Source organism: Xiphophorus couchianus, chromosome 18 (assembly GCF_001444195.1).
Source record: "Xiphophorus couchianus chromosome 18, X_couchianus-1.0, whole genome shotgun sequence".
Lineage (NCBI taxonomy): Eukaryota > Metazoa > Chordata > Actinopteri > Cyprinodontiformes > Poeciliidae > Xiphophorus > Xiphophorus couchianus.
Genome location: NC_040245.1, coordinates 28,085,441 through 28,106,073, shown reverse-complemented (window position 1 = coordinate 28,106,073; position 20,633 = coordinate 28,085,441). Strand labels below are relative to the sequence as shown.

The following is a 20,633-nucleotide window of genomic DNA, read 5'->3' as shown; positions in this document are numbered from 1 at the left end:
TGGGGGAAGAAGGGAGCGGGAGATCGACAGGCGGATTGGCGCAGCGTCTGCTGTCAAGCGGGCGCTGTACCGGTCCGTCGTGGTGAAGAGAGAGCTGAGCCAAAAAGCGAGGCTCTCGATTTACCGGTCGATCTACGTTCCCACCCTCATCTATGGTCATGAGCTTTGGGTCATGACCGAAAGAACGAGATCGCGGATACAAGCGGCCGAAATGGGTTTTCTCCGTAGGGTGGCTGGGCTCTCCCTTAGAGATAGGGTGAGAAGCTCAGTCATCCGGGAGGGACTCAGAGTAGAGCCGCTGCTCCTTCACATCGAGAGGAGCCAGTTGAGGTGGCTTGGGCATCTGGTCAGGATGCCTCCTGGACGCCTCCCTGGTGAGGTGTTCCGGGCACGTCCCACCGGGAGGAGGCCCCGGGGAAGACCCAGGACACGCTGGAGGGACTATGTCTCTCGGCTGGCCTGGGAACGCCTCGGGATTCCCCCGGAGGAGCTGGAAGAAGTGGCTGGGGAGAGGGAAGTCTGGGCCTCCCTTCTGAAGCTGCTACCCCCGCGACCCGACCTCGGATAAGCGGAAGAAGATGGATGGATGGATGGATGGAGATCTGCAGTTTCGCCAGGAACTGCTCATTTCTGCTGGCTAGTCTGAAGGAGCAGAGTCAGGGTTTGCAGGGGAGAGCTCCTCTCTGAGGTGGAAGCTTAAAAGCTTGGAAGCTACAGCTAAGAGAATGCGCTTTGTCTCCAAGGCGGTGCTAGGTCCAGACCAGGTGAATGGTTGCCAAGGAGACCAAAGGATTTCTCAAAACAAACATGAAAGAGTCAAGCCAACGCTCCAGGTATGTTTTTGATGAGTGAATAACGTCCTAACATGATATAAAGCTGAAATAAGCTGATTTTACATTATACTGCCTAAAATGTTTCACTGGCCTGGTGTGGCCACCGCTACCTTCTGGTGGCGCCACTGGCACGAGCCGAGCATTTACACACCCCCCCCTTTTTTTTTTGCTGTCACCAAACACTTAATGACCTAAAAGCCCTATTCTTGCGCCGCTCGCATAACTGCATAATGATTGGTAAATGCTTCAACCTCCTCTGTGGCAGGAAATAGACTTGGAGCATTTATGATGCATAACCTTTGTAATTGTGGTTGCCTCACTGGAGGGTTTTGTGCTGCAAATAAGAAATAAAAGAAGAACTCGCTCCTTCATGGCGAGGCACCGACTCCCCTGTGACCGGCGGTTGCACATCCACACACAACGCGGGTCCGTCTGGGGCGTTTGGTTTTCACGGCCTGTGAAAACAGCCTTTGTTAAACAACAGCATTCCTCACGACTCGCACTGGTGAGCCAGTCATCGCACACCTCCACCCTCCACCCCACTCCTACCCCACATACACACACACACACCCACACACACCCCTCGTGTAGCCACACTCACGGTCCCGTCCCCTGCCAAAGCACGGCCGTCTACGGCACAGAGAGGTCACCTAACTGCTGACGCCACACACTCCTGTTTTGCAGCTCAGAAGCCTCTTCCCCATAATGAGCTCGCACTGAGATGACCCAACGCAGCACACACTGACCTTTAGAGGGTGTGTGAAGTAAATTAAAACTGCATACCTGTTACAGAGCACATCCACAGTGTTGACGGGGAAAAAAACAAAAAACTGTTGCTTATAATAAGTGGGGCAGACGTTTTAAAATAACATTTTTAAAATGTTATCGGTTTATTATTTACTTTTTTTTTTTTTTTCAGGATGGACTGAAGGTGACACAAGTGTTTGGTGACAGGAAGCTCTTAGCATGAAGCCGTACGGTCAGAGCCAAACATGTCACACTGAAGGCGTTTGCACCAGGCGACACAACAAACACTGGTCTCAGTTCAGCGTTTGACTTTCACTGATCAGCAGCTCACTCTGTACCCACAAACACCACTCAGATGAGTTAGGGCTAGTTAGAAAAACAAATAATAAAGATATAAAAGTTACAGAATGTGACGCTGCAGTTAACTCTGCTGGAGAATGCGCAGTAAGAATGAATTTAGAGCGCCATCTGCTGGAGCAAATACTAAATTAAAGAGAAGGAGCAACAGGGACAGTGGTGTCTTACTAACATTCATAGTCCTTTAACTTTTTTCATATAGATGAATGCAATGTAAGAATTTTGTATGTCTAAAGTAAGAGATTATTTCTAATTCATGTTTTTCAAAATGTCTGAGGAGATTTTCTCTCAGATCCTCATTTGGATTTGGGCTGGGCCGTTCTAAGGGCTTTGAACTAAACGGCTGGTTTTTATGGTTTTTGTTACAAGAACCACCTGATCCTGGTTTTACAAACACAACCGTCTTTATATGGATTTCTAAAATGAAAAATAAATAAATAAAAAAGAAGTACACATAGGACTTGGCCTTTATTTAGGTTGTCGGGTTATGCCAAACGTTACAGAGGGCTGTGGTTTATCTCTGTGTAATTTTACATTTTTGGGGGGTGGTAAACGCTTAGTTTAAATTTAAACTAAACTTTAAAACTTAGGAGTTTAAAGTTAGAGAAATGGTCAGAGAAACCAAATGAAACCTGATCTGATGTAATCCACCTGATGTAATACGTGGGAAATAACCATAATCAACAGAAACAAAGGCTTTCATGCATCAATCATCATTAATCTAAATAATGAGTTTTACTTAGCAATAAAGTCCCTAAAATAAATGAGCTTTTCAAAAATATTCTAATCTACAAAATGGGTCTGTATATTTGTTTTGCTATTAGCAGTTAGCCTTGACTTTGAGCGTTTCGCATTAAATCAAATTAGTTTTCCAACATATTTGAATGCAAAGCAACAGTCCAGTTATGCTTTTGATGACGGAATAATATTACAACATGACATGAATGTCAAAAAAAAAAAAAGGTCGATTTTGCAGAAGAGCCGCCGTGAATCTTTTCAGGTTGGATTCACAGCGCATGTACCCATCATCCCCACAGCATGATACTGCCACTACCATCTATCATTTCCCTTCTCCTGGAACCGGAAATGGCATCATTAAAAAAAAAAACATATCAAATCAAGCTTTCATTTCAATCACATCTTTTCCACTCTTTGACCTCTGGAGGAAACATCGTGCATATTGTATGTAAGTGATTTTCCAGGCCGACCAGCCGCCGTCATTTGCAGAAAATGCCGGTTTCTGCAACGGGAACGTTCTCCTCCGGTGGTCAAGCGACTTCTATTAAAACAAAGGCCAAAGAAAACAAAAAAACACGTCCAGTCGTCCACGCTGCCCAGATGAAGGGCCGCATGTTTCCTGCTGCGTGTCGTCGTGTGGAAAGACTGGCTGCTGCAGATGAAGTGACGACAGAGAGAAAGGACGTAAAAGCCACGCAGACGGTCAGGACACGGACAATTTGCGGCGAAGGCGACGTTGCTGAGTGAAACAGAGATGCGGGGATGACACGCAGGTGAGCCGTGTTTTGAAAAAAAAAAAATGTCTTCAGAGGAAAACAGCGACATTCGCGCATTTCTGCAGGATTGGTCAAAAATATTTCACCATGCCAACGCCGAAGAGCAAATAAACCTGCTTGCGTATTTGCACCAATGAATAGGAACGAGTTTAAGACTTTCACAATCTTTTTAGAGCAGATCAAAGTTCTGTGACATTATTTGGAGCCGTCAGCTGACGCATATTTTGGTTTCTTCACAATTGTCACTTCATTGCTTTTAGTACTTAACGCCAATAAACAGAACATATCAGCAGAGTTTAGAAAAGTAGGTTCGCGTTTATTTTATTTGTTTTTGAAAGAACCAAAGCAAAGTTCAGAAGGAACCCAGGTTAGGTTGATGAGACAGAAAAACACATTTGACTGAAAGAGATTTCAACCTTATTCAACTCATAATAATCTGAAACTTAGTGAAACCCTGAGACCTAAAATCTGAACTCCAACAAATGGCTCAACATGGAACCGTAAACTGCAGCGGAGCTCTTATCGGCCTAAGCGTCATTACAGACAAAAAGAAGCACCTGGATACGCAGCAGCTTGTCCCACAGAACCCGACGACGTTTGTGGCAGAACAATTTTCAAAAACCTTCCGAAGCAAGAGCTGAAAAACCCTCTGCTCCAACAAAAACACTTTACAAGCTGCGGTTCTTGCCAAAGGGTGTGGCGTCCAGCGCTCAGCCTGCTGAGTGCCAAAAAAGTTGTAAATGGTTTCTGATTTTTTTTAAAAACTAAGCGATTAAGATAATAATAATAATATAGAATTTTTTTTTTTTTAATGGTCGATTAGATAAAACTGTTCTGTTTGATTCCGTGTTTAGGACATTATCCATAAACAGTGACCAAACGTTTGGATCCAAATGTACTGGTCGCGGTTTCTTATTCACAGAAGTGAATGTAGAAAAATGAAGCCTGACATGGAGGCTGTTGCACAACCAGCGGAGTGATCCAAACATGACTGAACTGGGTATTCACCCAGAATGACCAGAGGGGGCGGGGGGTCTTTGCCAATCACAGATCTCATAGATCTCATTTGTTTTCAATTAAAAAAAATTTTTTTTTTTAAGTTATTCCAAATGTGAGAAGCGTCCCAGCGCCCATCCATTAGGAACCGAGCGACACGGATGAATAATAAAAAAAAAAAATCATCCTAACATTTAATGCAAACTAATTACAAACACTGGCCAGTCTAGAGAGAACACACTGATGTTACTTTAACTCTTTATGGCATCGATCCAACCAGATCTCAGAAACATTCTTTGTAGATTTGGGTTCGCTTGGATACGCTGCATCATCTGGACTGGAGCCTTCTTACGTGCGTCATAAAACCATGGGAAGGTTCCTCAGATCGGCTGTAAACGGCAAAAAGGAGAAGCGTTGTTGTAACGGGGTGCTGAAGCTGGAGTGTAGGAAAGAGCAGGCGCTTCTTAAAGAGACAGAGACTCAATTTCGAGGCGTCAAAATGCCGAGTGAAACTTCTTTGTAAGACGTGGTCGATAAAGAGCGCTGGGGAAAAAAATGAAGAGGACACTTAAAATGATCAGTTTCTCTGGTTTGACTTTTTATAGGTGTATTTTTGAGTAAAATGAACATTGTTGTTTTATTCCACCAACTACTGACAACGTGTCTCCAAAGATCTGAGCAAAAATGTGGTATTTATTTATAGAAAATGGGAAAGTTCATATTCACTTAGAAACAACAAAACTAATGTTTGGACTCAGAGTTCAGAAATCAATATGCGGTGGAATAATCAGGAGGTTTTCAACGGGGTTCAGTGCAGTGGGCTCTTGGGTTTTTCCAGAGCTGCATATAACATTTTAACAACTGAAGGTAACATAGTTACTAGAATGAGTTATAGAACAGCACTATGTGCTTTAAGAGGAAAGATGTCCTTTCTAGTTACACCACTAGTCTAAATCTGATAGAAGTTTGTTAGAAAAGTAATTAAATAGCTGCTAGAAATATAGAAAGGCCATAAGTCTAAGAAATAAACGGAATTTATCTTTGAATAATCCGTTTAAAGAAAAGGCAAAACATAACTTTAGTTGCATCTTAAGTGTATTAAAATAACCCGCACCATATATTAACACAGAAGAAAGTATCAACCTAAAAGAGACCAGAGTTCATTAATGCAGTTTGCAATCTGATCAGTTATCAAATCAATCACATAAAAAAAAAAATTAACACAACACTTTGGATTACGCTGCAAAAACATCATCTTATTGTAAGTGGTGTACTCTGCAAATGAGACTGTTTTTGTTCCATTGATATTAAGGAAATATTGATTTAATACAAACTCCTTGTCTTAAAGGAGTTGGTAATTTGCAAGACAAAACTTGCAAATCGGTTTTGTCTCATGTCAAGTGTACCCAGATATTTTCACAAGAAGTTAAACCGAAATGATTGGTAAGACTCTGCATGAAACAATTCTTATGTAGTTTAAAAAGAAAAGGAAGCAATATTTTCATGCTTTCTTTTAATTTCGGTACAAACAATTAACTTTCGTCATCTCACGCGACAGAAAAAAAGAAGAAGCAGCAGTCGGTACAGATTCGGTAAAATGATCTGATGATTGTGTGTTTCAGTCCTCTCTCAGGTAGGCCTCAGGTGTCTCCTCTTCCTCGTTACTCCCCTGGTGTTGCGTCATCCTCTCGACCTCCATGACTTTTGTCTCTGCCAGCTTCTTTTCTGCGTCCCGTGAGACTTTCTGGGCCTCCTCTACATGGGACTGGGCCAGCTGAAGGTTTGTCCTGACCGTGATGGACGCGTTCTCGGCTCCTGAGAACACACACACACACAAGTACAAAATGCTCAAACAGACATCAAACGCATTGAGTTCAGACTTGAAAAGCGGGTCGTTAGCCGGGCCCTGTCTCGTCCGTCGTGTCCTTTCATGTTTTAGCCCTAAGGACCCACAGAGTGACGGCAAAACGATCCGTCCGCAGTCCGGAGCGACGGAGGATGAAACGGAACGGGCGAAAACACTTCGAGTCACACACCTGATATGTACGCAGCCTCGGCCGCCGCCTCGCACAGCCTGACGGCGGTGACCCAGGTCAGTTCGAAGCGCTCCTGTTCGTCTTGTCTATGGGCAACCTGCCACGAAAAGATGCAAGAAGAAATTTGCAACCGCCTGCTTTGATATAAGGTTTTTAGTTGGGATGGACCAAAAACAATAAAAAGAAACACAGAGACTGACCTCTGCACGCTGACTAATGATCACCTGCCAGATCGTATCTTCTTCTGCTGGACTCAGTTTCCCCAGGGAAGCTAAATATTGCCTTTGCAGGGCGATGAGCGTGTGCACAGCCTGTGTGGAGGCAAGGGGGAAGGTTTTCACTGTTTACACTCAAAAGCAAAGACACATAGAGACACACTTAAAACCTGGAGGATTTTCTGAAACATGAAGGGATTTCTTTGGACACCTTGTAAGTTGTTAGTTGGTGTAGACTGCGCTCTTAATGCGTTATTACAAGCAAGAGAAGCATTATTGGTGTAGATAACATAGATTAGCTATTTGGTTTCATTAGAAAATATAATAAATCAAAGCTTTTGTGATTTTATTTATTTATGTACATATGCAATTTTTTTTGGTAATTTTATCTGTCATTTGACCTGTTTGGGGTTTTTTTTTTTGTCGGGCCAAAAATTCAACACGTTAATTTCAATAATCTAATTACATGGATTTGAACGTATCAAAAACGTCAGCGCAATTTATCGCATTTTCATTTTTTATATATACTAAAGTCCTGAGTCGGAAACTTTGTATTGTGTTTCTGGTACACCCGTACAAATGGCGCACAAGTGAACTCTGCAAACAGCGGCAACGGCCGACGAGCCGATCCTCTTGGCCGACTGAGTTTTCATTTTTGCTTCTAAACAGAAAATAAAGAAAGATCTGATGGGACGCTGGAAAAGTCTATTGTTTGCAAATTGTGCTAAGCTTGAGTTAGCCTGTCAGCGAAGAGATTGAAGACTAAAATAGCATCTCAATGCTAAACATGTAGCCGCAGCGCCGACGTCCCCAACGCCAGTGCCAGTGTCCACAGTCCATATTTCTAAAGAAGTTCTGTGAATGATCAGAAGTTCTTAAAGCACTGGAAAGCTGAATTGGTAGAATAGTGCTTTACACCAATCTGTTGGTTGAATAACCTAAAATAATTCACTGAACACAATACATATTTTTGTTCTTACAGAATTACAGGGACTTTGACTTGCCACAAAGATAAAACGGAAGCCACAACCATATTTGGTGCCACCTTTACATCGTGCTCCTAAGATAATGTTTTAAAAATCTCAAACAACTTATTATTATCAGCAGATGTACTTGTGAAAAGACATTGTATGACATTGAAAGATGTCATAAGATTTGAAAGAAAATTCCCATTCCAGTTATTCTTTTTGTGTTGCAATAAAGCAGAAGTGTGTATTGTAGAGAGGGGGGGGAAAGACCACATACCTGCAGTTTAACTTTTGGTTATGGCCCATTAAGAGCTTCAGCAGCACATGTAAAGTATCAATCAGTGCCAACAGTTAGGAGAAATGGGAGTCACAACACGAAGCCATACCTTTGCGTACTCTGTGAGGGCATCAGTCAGAGCCAGAGTGGCCTGAGAGAGAAAAGTGCTTGAACTGTCTGTCACCAGAGAGGCTGCTCGTCTCACCAGGGAGTCGTGAGAGAGGTTTTCAACCTGCAGCAGGGGGTTCAATGAGTTTACAGCAGCTGAAACCTCCAAATATGCACATTTTCGGCTGTCGGACTCGCCTGTTTAAAAGGTACAGCACACAGACTTCCGCCGACGGCGAGAGAAGCCAGGACACTTGTCCATCTGGGGGATTTCCGGACAGCAGGTTTTATCCTGGACAGGTACCGAAAGGAAATTCTGAACAGAACAAAAATGGGGTCATATACAGATAAATAAACCAGTAAACAGCGAGGGGAAAACACTGATTTAACTTCCTTTTTGGCTGGCGCTGCTCTACTGACAATCTCAAAACAAATCTGAGAATTGGGGCAATCAAACAACAGCTGTTTACTCGCTCATATTTCCATAAAGAAGTCAAAAAATAATTAAATCAAAGCAAGTGCCATATATTAAATAACAAGCTAATGATTGTGTCACTATATCTAAAGGTTAAACGCGACCGACCTGAGGAAACTGAGATACAGGGATCTCCTCCAGAGCGCGGCCATGCTGGTCCGCCACAATAAACTGTTCTGCTGTACCGCAGAAGAAAGGTTCCGCCCCGTCTTCTTCCTGATCATTTTTACAGCGTTGGGTGGTGCATTGTCGCCATCCCGTGGTTCTTAATTGTAACAGAACCCTCTCATTAAATAAATAAATGGAACAAAAATTTAAGCTTTTAACATTTTTATTATTTTCTCTCAAAAGACAGAATAGGACAAGAAAACCATTCTCGATCTATCCTTCTAGTTAACGTTCAGTTACTCAAAGATCATAAAAACTGAAATTTATAAGCATTTTTCCTTCATCCTTTGCTTTATACATGTGTGGACCTGGCCTGCAAGTTCCACTCCTCGCCTCTCTTATCAGACAGATTCAACACTTCTGCCCCCTTGTGGTGACTGATTAACATCCAACCTGATGGTGAGCAGACATTATTTCAGTAAATGCCTTCTGTCAAACCCCAGGTCCCTCTTGACAATGAGATCTAGATCTCAACTGGTTAAATAAAGGAATATATAAAAAACAAAAAAAAACACCCAACTCTTCTTGCTAACCGGAGCAGATTGATAAAACTTTCAAATCATTTATTCTGTCTCTCTGAGGTCATTAATTCTGTGTGTGGTAAACTGGCATCATGCCACAATAAAATCATGTCTCTTCTTTCATTGATGTTTCAAATATTATTGATAAAGTCATCGGGTCACAGTTCTAAAAGGTTCAAATGAAACACACACAGTTAACATTAGATGAGATAAACTCATAATATATATATACATGTATATATATATATATATATATATATATATATATATATATATAAACAAATATGATCAATTTCTTCATAACTGGGCCTAAAACCGCTTCAGATGCAGATTAAATCATTTTCAGCTCTGTGCATAAACTCAACAAACCATTGATTTTTCATTTCACTGTTTTTTGTTCTTTTTTTGCTGCTTCAAACAAACAAACAAACAAAAAAACATATATCAGAATCAACTTTATTGACAAAGAAACAAGAAATTTGGCTTTATTTTGGCACCCACACAGTATAGTAGAGACATTAAGAAGGAATAATAAACATCAGAGAAAATAAAGATGAAAATGAACAAAATATACATATCTTGTTCATTTTGTTCATTAGGTTCATTCAACCTAATGGGTTTTTTTTGTATAAAAATATGCTAATATATGCAAATATGCTTATTTTGTTCCACAATGGACCAGCTAACTATTCTCAGTGTAAAATGTTTACAAAGTGTTCAAAGGCTACGATTAATATAAACAGTTTAAGGACAATACATAAAACTTTATAATTGTTAACACATCTCTATCCCCTCATCAAAATGTTTTAAAAGAACTAGGAAAGCAAAACAAACACTTTGAAATGTGAAATTCGTACAATAATCAGAACATAAACATTATGCTCACTGTTCTCTAATTAAAATCCAAATATGGAGGATTATCTTTCCATTACACAGCAGCAAAAGACCAGAACAAACTCCAAAAAAAGTACTGAAGCTGAGCACCTTTGAATCAACAGAAACTTTTAAAGGTATTTTAAAGAAGTTGCTGTCTGAAACCTGCACATGCTTTGGCTAAAAAAAAAAAAATTGATGTCAGTTTTATCAGAAGATTGTGAGGATTTGAGTTTTTTTGTGTTTATTTTAGGTTTTTGTGTCTATTGAGTCTCCGCGTTGTCCTGTCTACTCCTCACCACCTCTTCACCGCATATCATGACAAAGATGCCCTTGTCTCTGTATTGTTTTTACTGTTTTATGATCTCAATAAGGTTGCTGATTTTTGTTGTTTATTGCATATATGTACCAAATAAATATTTATACAGAAAGCAATACCAAGCTATTAATCTAGACTTGTGACCTGGACTTTATATTGTTTTGCAAACAAAGTACTGGATGTGTTGAATAACTGAGTTTATTTCAGATGCTTGTCTTATCAAGACAAACGTTTCTGGATGCAGTGAGTTGTTTACACCAGGGGCGTGAATGCAATATTCAGTTTGACCTCTTCTTGATTTCCATTTCCAGGCTGGAATGAACACCCATTGATACAGGCTCAAATATACACATACTGTACATCCTCACTCATATTTGGTTAAATCTCCCATAATAAGTTTCACCAAAAGCAAATGTTTCATAGGCATCAACAATCTCCTGGAATAACTGGTTGGTTGTCGAGTTCTGTTAAACTGGTTGGTTTAATAGAACCAAAGAAATTTGACTTTGTAATTTAACGCCTTGAACTTGGGCCTCTGTCTCTTTAAAAACTCCAGCTTCAGTAAGTCATCACAACATGGCTCCTCTATCAACCCTTTGGTAACATTCTTTTTTTTTAACAATGTTGCACTGGCAAGTAGCTCCTATGATGAGCTCAGCAGATGTGCAGTTGCTAATTGCTGCTGGCTAGTCTGAAGGAGTTGAGTGGGAGTTCACGGGGAAAAGCTGCTCTGTGAAGTGGAAGCTCGGAAGCTTAGAAGTTGTAGCTCTAAGTTGAAGTTTTGTCCTCAAAGGCAGAAATGGGTCCACCCAGGCATTTTGCAAAATGAATGGTTGCCATGGGAGATTAACAGATTTCTCAAATAGGCATGAAAGAATCAAAGCAACGCTCCAGGTATGTTTTTGATAAGGGAATAACTTTATAACATGATTTAGAGCTGATTTTTTGACTATACTACCCCTTTAAGCATAACAGTGATCCAAAAACCCATATCTACTTGTTATTGAGCTTTCAGAAACCTACAACTCTTAATTAACCCTGCTGTAAATTGTGGACTATGCCCAACAGTCAAATGTTTAGTTAAAACTAGAAAATTTCTGAGGAAATTTAAACGGGGCCTGCCAAAGTGTGCCTGTCGGTTGGAACCCAGCGCTCTGATGCTACAAATTAGCATCAATGCTAAAGTAAGCTACAATGTACTCGACAGCATGTGGAGAGTCACAAACATGTTGAGTAACATGGACTTATGCCATTCAGTATGTTGAAATTAGTGTACAAGTTAAAATGAGCCAAATTGCTAGCATTAGCCAAAATGCTGTCAGTAGCATGTGGGGCATCAGTAGCATGTTGTCTTACATTGACTTACTCCATTTAGTGTACTAAGCATGGCTAATAAATAAGAAAAATAGCTAAAAGCTTTTTTTAGGGAAAAGGCTAATGCTAATGGGGGGGCAGTGAAATGCTAATGTTTGTGCTAATGTTAATTCACTGTCTTGCGCAGCAAGGAAGTGTAATAACCTGAGAGAATTAGAAATTAGATAGTAAATGCTAATATTAGTTAGACCTACCCTGAGAGGAATATTTAGGCTTTTATTTTGAAATTCCGTTACAAAACTTAACGCTGTCTTCCTGTCATCCCCGTGATTAAACTCATAATTTCAATCCTCTGTACTGAACAGCTCTCTGATAGCAGATGGTGTGTCCATAAACAAGTTTTACTAAATATTGCACAATAACTGAAAAGAGAAATGTAACTTCTATCATGAATATAGATTAGCCGAAAACCCTGCAAATTACAATGAAATCCTCCCAGGAATAAGGTGGATAGAATGTTCAGTTCCAATGGTATCAATGACATCAGCAGTTATGACGTCACTCTATGATACCACAAAGGAATCTCTCTCTTGAATGTAGCTCACAGACAGAGTTTTCTCAGACCTGTTCCTCAGTTCTATCACGACAGATCACTCTTCAGAGCACGTTCGAAATTAATTGAAAGAAGCGGGATATCGATTCCAGATATTACACGCCTTTCACAGAAGCAAGAATTTACCAGAACATCGACATGAAGCAACAACAGATTGCTTGTGAACATGAAGCTTTTCCAGCTGAGCTTTCATGGGTCGACATTATGGACCTCAACATCCAAGTCGACTACGACGCTGTCATTTCTTTTGAAGAAGACATAGACAGCCCCATTAAACCGGAAGATGAATCAGCAGAGATCCAGGGGGAATCAGGTCCTTCCGGCGACTCTGAGAGTCCAACATCATTGATAGTCAAGCAGGAAACAACTCCCTCTGCTGGCTTCGAGATTACCCCCTCAGTGGAAGTCGTGGAGGAAACTAGCCAACACGTCATTGATCTGACAAAGCAGGTAGACCATCTTAAAAAAGAATTGCAGAGTAAGATTTTGGATCTCCATGAGGAAAGAGACTGAAGGATTGCGTGTCAGGCTGAAGTCAAATCACAGCAGGAGGAGATTGAGAAACTGCAAAAAATGGTAGTAAAAGAACATCACCTGCGAGTCCAACGTGAACGTGGAAGAAACGTGCCAGAGATGAAAGATGTAGCAAAGGTTTCTTGCTCTTCTAAAGTTACAGCCGACAAGACCATTCTTCAACAGCTGGAGTATTTCAAGAGGGAGGCTGAAAAATACGCCTCCCGCAACAAAGGTCTGATAGAAGTCATGGTAGAAGAGTACAGAGTGAGGCTTAAATATGAAGAGCAGCTCAAAAGTCACACTGAGCAAGCTTCCAAATTCAAAGCCCAGGAAGAAATGATGCAATCTCTGCAGGGTCAGGTTGCAGACCTGAAGGTGAAGTTGAAACTTGCACTGGAACCAGAGGCCCCCCTGCAGACAGAAGGCTCCCTACAAACAGATGAGTCCAAGCAAAGACAGACCTCCAATCAATCAGGGAGGTCTGAGGAAAGACAGACCTTCAATCAACCAGGGAGGTCTGAGGAAAGACAGACCTTCAATCAACCAGGGAGGTCTGAGGAAAGACAGACCTTCAATCAACCAGGGAGGTCTGAGGAAAGACAGACCTTCAATCAACCAGGGAGGTCTGAGGAAAGACAGACCTTCAATCAATCAGGGAGGTCTGAGGAAAGACAGACCTTCAATCAATCAGGGAGGTCTGAGGAAAGACAGACCTTCAATCAATCAGGGAGGTCTGAGGAAAGACAGACCTTCAATCAATCGGGGAGGTCTGAGGAAAGACAGACCTTCAATCAACAAGGGGTCTCCCATAGCCTGGCTCGGCCTTTGCACCGACCCACTCCCAGGTTGCAACCAGAGGAGTCCAGGCAAAACCAAACCTCCACACAAACATGGAGGTCCGACGAAAGACAGACGTCCATGCGACCAACCTCCACTGGTTGCATGGAGGGCCTTCATGTTGGCATTGGTATGAAGGCCAATCTATGCCCGGCTCGACCTTTACGCCGACCCACACCCAGGTGGTACTAAACAAGGTCACTACCCAAACCCATGTTTTGCTAAAACTGGGCATTATTCTGAAATTTGAGGCTTTCCACAAATTTAGGAAACAAAAACAAACACAGGTCTCAACACAAATAAAATTCCTGACTCCAAATTCAATGGAGGAAACACAAGATCAGTTTCAGAGTTCAAAACAGCATAAGAAATATTATTAAAACTTTCCTATATAAAAGCTGATCAGGTAGAATTTCTCAAAAATTAATTGATTAATTGATCTCTCTAAATTGCCCTAAAGTGTGAATGTGTGTGTGCAAGGATAAGTGTGTTAAATGATGGATGGATGAATATTTGTTAAAAGTGTCTGACAGTAGAATATGAAACAGAGAATCTGTGAAAAGTCCTCTGGCTCTGCTGCTGTCCAGAAACAACCAATCAGAACCAAAAGACAAACTTTTGGTTCTGATTGGTTTCTAATGTGTTGAATGTGTCTCAGCACATTCAACACATTAGACCACTAATGTACTGCAGCTATACAATTGGCAGAAATACAACCTAACATTATACAATCATTGTTTATAATAATTTAGAAAACAAAATGCTGTACAGGTTTGTCAAAACTATTTCAACCCATATTAGAACTTTGCATTGATTTCCCTTCATTTTAGTAGCTGCGATTTTGCCTAACCCACACATTTTCCCTAACCCTATCCAATACTAGTCTATTCCTAACCCTAACCTTAACTAAAACTTAATTAGCATCTTACCTCTAAATGTTACCCCTGACCCAAAACAATGAGTCCATCATATTAGGACTGGACTTTGGTCCTAATATGATGGAACTAATGCAGTGTTTCTCCATTCCGGTCCTCAGGCCCCCTGCTCTGCATGTTTTAGTTGTTCCCCTTCTGCCACACACCTGGATTGAATCAGAGGTTGATTAACAGGCTTCTGCAGTACTTGATGACTGCAGAAGAGATCATGCAATCATTTGGATCAGCTGTTCTGAAATAGAGACACATCTAAAACGTGCAGAGCAGGAGGTTTAAAGACTGGAATTGAGAAGCACTGACCTAAAGTGACACTGGACATATAATGGTGCGTTCACACCAAATGTGTTTTGAGCGTCAGGCACGTCTGGTTTATATTCAAAGTCTATGTGGAGGCGCGTCGAGGGCTATTGTGACTCGCTTCCAGCGTCTTCAACGGTTCAAATCGCGCTGCGATTTGAACTCAGACTGTTTTTTCAGACCTGTTCCTGTTTCAGACTTATAAGTTATAAGTTATGAATCTTCTACAGGAGCATTGTTAAAATGATTTGAAGGCACAGAATCAGCCCAGTACAGATTCACATTCTCAGGTGAGATAGACTCACCTGGTATAAAGTTAATTTTTCGGTACTGGAATTACATTTATTAATTTAATCAAAGCATGTCATGAATATGTGTACATGTACTCTATTTTAAGTCCAGAGCATACTAGTTTTTTGTTGCTTTTGCCACCACTAGATTATATGCATATAAGATATAACATAAACAGCACTATTCAGAGATACAATGAGCTTATAGAAGTTGTTCCACAATGTCTGTAGATCTGTTATGTGCAGTTCCACTGGTAACAATGACATCAGCATCTGATGTCAGAGTGATGCTATGGGCTCTTGCCTATAGCATTACCCATAGCAATGCTCTCCCTATGCATTGCTATGGGTAGGCCCCAATAAATCAATATTTCTACCAGAATAATTCCATAAACTGGCTAATGTCAACACATGGAGTGTGGGCAATGCATGATGCAACCAAATATCACCTGAAAAGCGTATGTTTGATCTCTTATCCACTTTTTGTTGATAAGAGAAAATCCACATTAAAATTAAACTTGTGCATCAAATTATGAAGTATATACAGTATACATACTGTATAAATTTATCTGACCTGGGGGAAAAAAGAATGGTTGTTATTCGTCCGTGAGAGTCCACCAATGAATGAAATTCTCATTTTGAACACGTTTAATTTTTATTTTTAAGTTCAGTCAATACAAATGACCAATAATGCAAAGGTTTTGTTTAAAATATGTTTAATGAAAACACTACAAACATACAAAGTTGTTCTTGTTTGCATTCATGTCGAGGTTGTTTTTCTCATGTTTGGAGATGGTAAACAGATTGTTCTTTGAATAATTAATGACAGTCTTTAAACATCACTCTAATGAGTTTCAGAGGAGCCTATTAACACACACAGGAGCACAGTCAACAGGCTAATTATTATCATCGTTATTGCATGGACAAAAACAACTTCAGATGAAAAACAAAGCAAGATCTTCAGAGTGTAACTCTGCCCCATGACACCTTAAAGTCTTTATAACTATACAAGACTCTAAATCCACAGTCAAAGTTAAATGCAGACACATACTTTTTGTTTACCTCCCGGTTGTCTTAACAATGACTTGCAAAAGTATTCATACCATTAAACTTTTCTGCATTTTGCCAACTTCAATGGGATTTTATGTGACAGCCTCATAAAATCCAGCCTTCCAGCCTCATCTTTGAGGCTGGAAGGTCTCTTTACCATCACCCTAATCTGGAGCTCCATTAAAAGATTCTCCATCAGATTAATGTCAGGACTCCGTCTCAGTCAGGCCAAAACATGCATTTTATTTTTGTCAAATGAAACAACAACAAAAATATTTTCCCTTATGAATAATTTTAGGCTTCACAGTATTTATTGTGCAAAGTTTTGTATTGAATATTAATTCCTACATATTGCACAATTAAATTTTCTCAGTTTGTTTTAATTTTTTTACCTTAGTTTATATACTTTATCCATCGTCCATATTTACGTTCTTGAGATACAGTGAGGAAAATAAGTATGTGAACACCCTGCGACTTTGCAAGTTCTTACACTTAGAAATCATGGAGAGGTCTGAAATTTTCATCTTAGGTGCATCTTAGATCTTAGGTGCATGTCCACTGTGAGAGACATAATCTAAAAAAAAATAATAATGACATCCGGAAATCACAATGTATGATTTTTAAAATAATTTATTTGTGTGTTACTGCTGCAAATAAGTATTTGAACACCTGCCTATCAGCAAAGATTCTGGCCCTCATAGACCAGTTAGTCCGCCTCTAAAAAGTCCGGCTCCATTCCACTTATTATTCTAAAGTAAAAACATCTGTTTGAGGGCGTTAGCTTTATAAAGACTCTTGTCCACCCCACACAATCAATAAGACTCCAAACATGGCTAAGACTAAAGATCTGTCCAAAGACACCAGAGACAAAATTGTAGACCTCCACAAAGTTGGTAAGGGCTAAGGGACAATTGCCAAGCAGCTTGGTGAAAAAAGATAAACTGTTGGAGCAATTATTCGAAAATGGAAGAAACATGACTGTCAATCTCCCTTGGACATGCAAGATCTCACCTCGTGGCGTTTCAATGATCCTAGGAAAGGTGAGGAGTCAGTCCAGAACTACACGGGAGGAGCTGGTCAATGACCTGAAGAGAGCTGGCACCACTGTTTCCAAGGTTACTGTGGGTAACACACTAAGATGTCGTGGTTTAAAATCATGCAATGCACTGAAGGTTCCCCTGCTTAAATCAGCCTACGCCCAGACCCGTCTTAAGTTTGCCCATGACCATTTGGATGATCCAGAGGAGTCATGGGAGGAAGTGATGTGGTCAGATGAGACCAAAATAGAACTTCTTGGTCTTAATTCCACTGGCCGTGTTTGGAGCACGAAGAATGACGAGTACCATCCCGTAAAAAGCATGTTGAGGTTCTTGAGGTCTGGCCTAGCCAGTCATACATTGTGATATCCAGATTATTATTATTTTAGATTAAAATTAAAAAGATTTTAAAAAAACGTATAAAAAACCCCACAGGAGCACATGACCCTCTGACCACCACCAGCAGACAAGGGCGGTGAAATCTCTTGCGCAGAGGCCGATGCAGTGGGAATCGAACCAGCAACCCACCTGTTGTGGGACGAATTTCTACCACCGTCAGCACCATTGTCCCAAAACCAAAAATAAGGCTTATCTAATCATAGAAAGGGAGGAACCAAAAGTAATCAAATTTGAAGTAATCAAAATGGTAAAACAACTAACAGGTTGTTAGTTGTTTAGAACCAACAACTAAAACCCAGGATCTGACAGTTTCTAAATAAATTGGTGCACCAGGCATGTTAATTAGGTTCAGTCCTTAAGATAATTAAAGAGCATCATTCAGTAGACATGAGTTTCTTAATAATCATATATAATCATTGTGTTTCGTCTCTCTCTATATCTCCTTATATGCATTAAGTTTTCATTGCATTGTAGGTGAAAATTGTTTTCAACATCGTCATGATGATTGACATTGTGTGATGAGGATGATCGCCAGAGGCGTGTCGCAATGACGACATTGTTTCCACGTGGTTCCTATGTGCATGTCAGGGTTTAAAAAGAATGTTCAGAGAGCATTTGTGCTCACCATGAGCCAAGATGCCACATTAGAGTTGGAAAGGAACTAATAATAGAAATGATTTGGTGTCTTAGAACTGCATGCAAATGTACTTTGTTCTAATCAGAGTGAGTTAAAGAAATACTTGATTTATAATGCAGACAAAGTGAGGTTCTGAGAGGTTTTCTGTACTTAACACTGAAATGAGTAACAACACCTCTGTTGTTGGTGGTAAAATTTCAATGCGAAAGATGAATGATCAGGTGATAATTGTACAGATTCTGGTGGGTATTTTTCTTTGCATCAACTCCATGCTGATTGCAACCTTTTTCACTAAGGAAATCTTCTACACAAACATGCGCTACATTTTATTCGTCACCACACTATTTTCTGATTCTGTATATTTAATCATCTCAAATTTGCTGCTGAATTTGAGCTATTTTGCCGTTCCTGTACAATCATGGTCATGTATTTTCTTTTGCCTCCTGTCGTCTTTGTGTAATTATGTCACTCCTCTGACTCTGACAGCGATGAGCCTGGAGCGCTATGTGGCTGTCTGCATGCCACTGCGTCATGCAGAGCTGTGCACTGCAGGCAGAGCCCTGCAGGTCGTCCTCATCATTCACAGCCTCAGCATCATACCCTACATTGTGATTTTTTTAATGCTGCTTTCTTCAGTCACCTTTAGCTTCTTCACACAACACATCATCTGCTCTATGGATGCTTTAATTTTGCACAGGTGGCAGGGTCATGTAAGGTCTGCGATCAGTCAGTTTTACTTCCTGATTATGTGTATCCTCATCGCTTTCTCCTATGTTCAAATAATAAAAGTGGCCAAAGCTGCATCTGGAAACAAGAAAGAGTCGACACGAAAAGGACTCAGAACTGTGATCCTCCATGCTTTCCAGCTGTTGCTCTGTCTCATCCAGCTGTGGACCCCCTTCATTGAAGCTGCTGTTCTCCAGATTGATTTCAGTTTATTTACATACATCAGATACATTAACTATATTCTGTTTATTCTTGCTCCTCGATGCCTGAGTCCTCTTATCTACGGCCTGAGAGATGAAGCGTTTCTACTTGCGCTGAAACACTGGCTGTTCTGCTGCCCATTCAAGGCCAACATGTTTAAACTGTGAACCTGGAACAGCAAATGTTTGCCTAGAAATTAGTTTTAAAGATGTATAATATGCAATTATGTCAAAAAACATTTCAACCGACTTGTTTAAACATGAAACCTTTGAATTCAATAATCAATAATAATTATAATTTAAAACGCCATATTTTGTCTTTAGAATATTTATGTGTGGATGCTTAATGTTTGTATTGTTCAAAGTAAATATAGATCAACTGTGTTTACTTGAGTTGTATATCAAAATTAAATTTTAGGTTGACTGACATTTTCGTAGGTTACCATGAATATTACAGAGTAGTTGTTTTATTTTTCCAATATTTGATTTGATTTGCGAGCACTTGCTAAGAACGTGATAGGAAAGAGAAATGTATATGACATTTTGGTTGCACAATATCTAGTAGTTAAAAAAAAAAAACTATTTTAGTTTTTTTTAATTGGGAGGGAAATAAAAGTAATGTCACACTAAAGATATTTTCAACTGTTGTCTTTCCTGTGTTCTCTAATGCATCCAAAACCAAAAAGAAAAAATCTAATAATAATAAAAAAATAAAAGAAAAACCACTATCACTGAGTTTCATTGAAACCTAATTTTCGTAGTGATAATCCACTTGTCAACACTGCTTCTGTGTTGTCATAGTCACAAAAAAGAGACTATGACAACACAGTTACTATTCCTATTGGAACATTATTCTCTCTATCTGTTTGTTCTCTCTATCTGTTCCCATAGCTGTACACCCCCCCCCCCCCCCCCCCAATGCAATCAAAAAGCAAAACAAACCTTCTGACCCAAAATGACTCTTGATCAGGTTCTATGCATAACATGAAAGAAGAAAAGGACAGCAAACTTGGGAGACTTTAAATAACACAAATACACACGTTATTTCTTGTGGTCTTCCTGTAAGTCTGTTTGGAACTTATGGTGTAATGGCTGTAATTACATATTACATATACAATTGACAGTGGACAGTTGCTCTGTGTTGTTGACTTTGCAGAAATCTCTAAAAGCAGCAGCTCATTCACTTGCCTTTTCTAGAAGAGAGACCGGGTTTAACACAGACAGGTTACAATGTATCTATAGAAAGACAACATGAAATAAAGGCTACAAGCAGCGTTGGAGGCCCTCGCAGCTCAGCGCCGCTCCGGCCTCGTGACGACTGTGGGAGCTTCAGCAACATCACCCACTCATCATTGTCAACGCTCTCATGCAGTTC

The 20,633-nt window shown here is 40.2% G+C and overlaps 2 protein-coding genes across 3 annotated transcripts; one reads left to right on the top strand and one right to left on the bottom strand.

Moving 5' to 3' along the window:
- Positions 1–5,941: 5,941 nt before the first annotated feature.
- Positions 5,942–8,754, bottom strand: LOC114133653 (diablo homolog, mitochondrial-like). 2 transcript variants are annotated; one of them, XM_027999712.1, is made up of 6 exons: positions 8,635–8,754; positions 8,250–8,367; positions 8,053–8,175; positions 6,684–6,794; positions 6,484–6,580; positions 5,942–6,262 (listed from the first exon to the last, which is right to left on the bottom strand). In XM_027999712.1, the coding sequence occupies exons 1-6, from the start codon at positions 8,748–8,750 to the stop codon at positions 6,066–6,068; spliced, it is 762 nt and encodes a 253-aa protein (XP_027855513.1). In that variant the 5' UTR covers positions 8,751–8,754; the 3' UTR covers positions 5,942–6,065. The 2 variants fall into 2 exon arrangements, with proteins under 2 accessions (XP_027855513.1, XP_027855514.1); XM_027999713.1 differs by having other exon boundaries at positions 8,250–8,343; positions 8,635–8,707.
- A 9,739-nt stretch (positions 8,755–18,493) lies between these two features.
- On the top strand, positions 18,494–19,426 carry LOC114133434 (odorant receptor 131-2-like). The gene has a single exon (XM_027999336.1). It carries the CDS (start codon positions 18,494–18,496, stop codon positions 19,424–19,426), a length of 933 nt encoding a protein of 310 aa, XP_027855137.1.
- The last annotated feature ends 1,207 nt before the right edge of the window (positions 19,427–20,633 follow it).

Bases quoted from the DNA above. Each gene is read 5' to 3' on its own strand.
- LOC114133434 (XM_027999336.1), top strand. From the start codon at position 18,494: ATGAGTAACAACACCTCTGTTGTTGGTGGTAAAATTTCAATGCGAAAG.
- LOC114133653 (XM_027999712.1), bottom strand. From the start codon at position 8,750: ATGATCAGGAAGAAGACGGGGCGGAACCTTTCTTCTGCGGTACAGCAG. The intron at 8,368-8,634 runs GTCGGTCGCGTT...TGTTCTGTTCAG, and splicing joins CTGTATCTCAGTTTCCTCAG to AATTTCCTTTCGGTACCTGT. The intron at 6,795-8,052 runs GTATGGCTTCGT...GCCTCCACACAG, and splicing joins CCCTCACAGAGTACGCAAAG to GCTGTGCACACGCTCATCGC.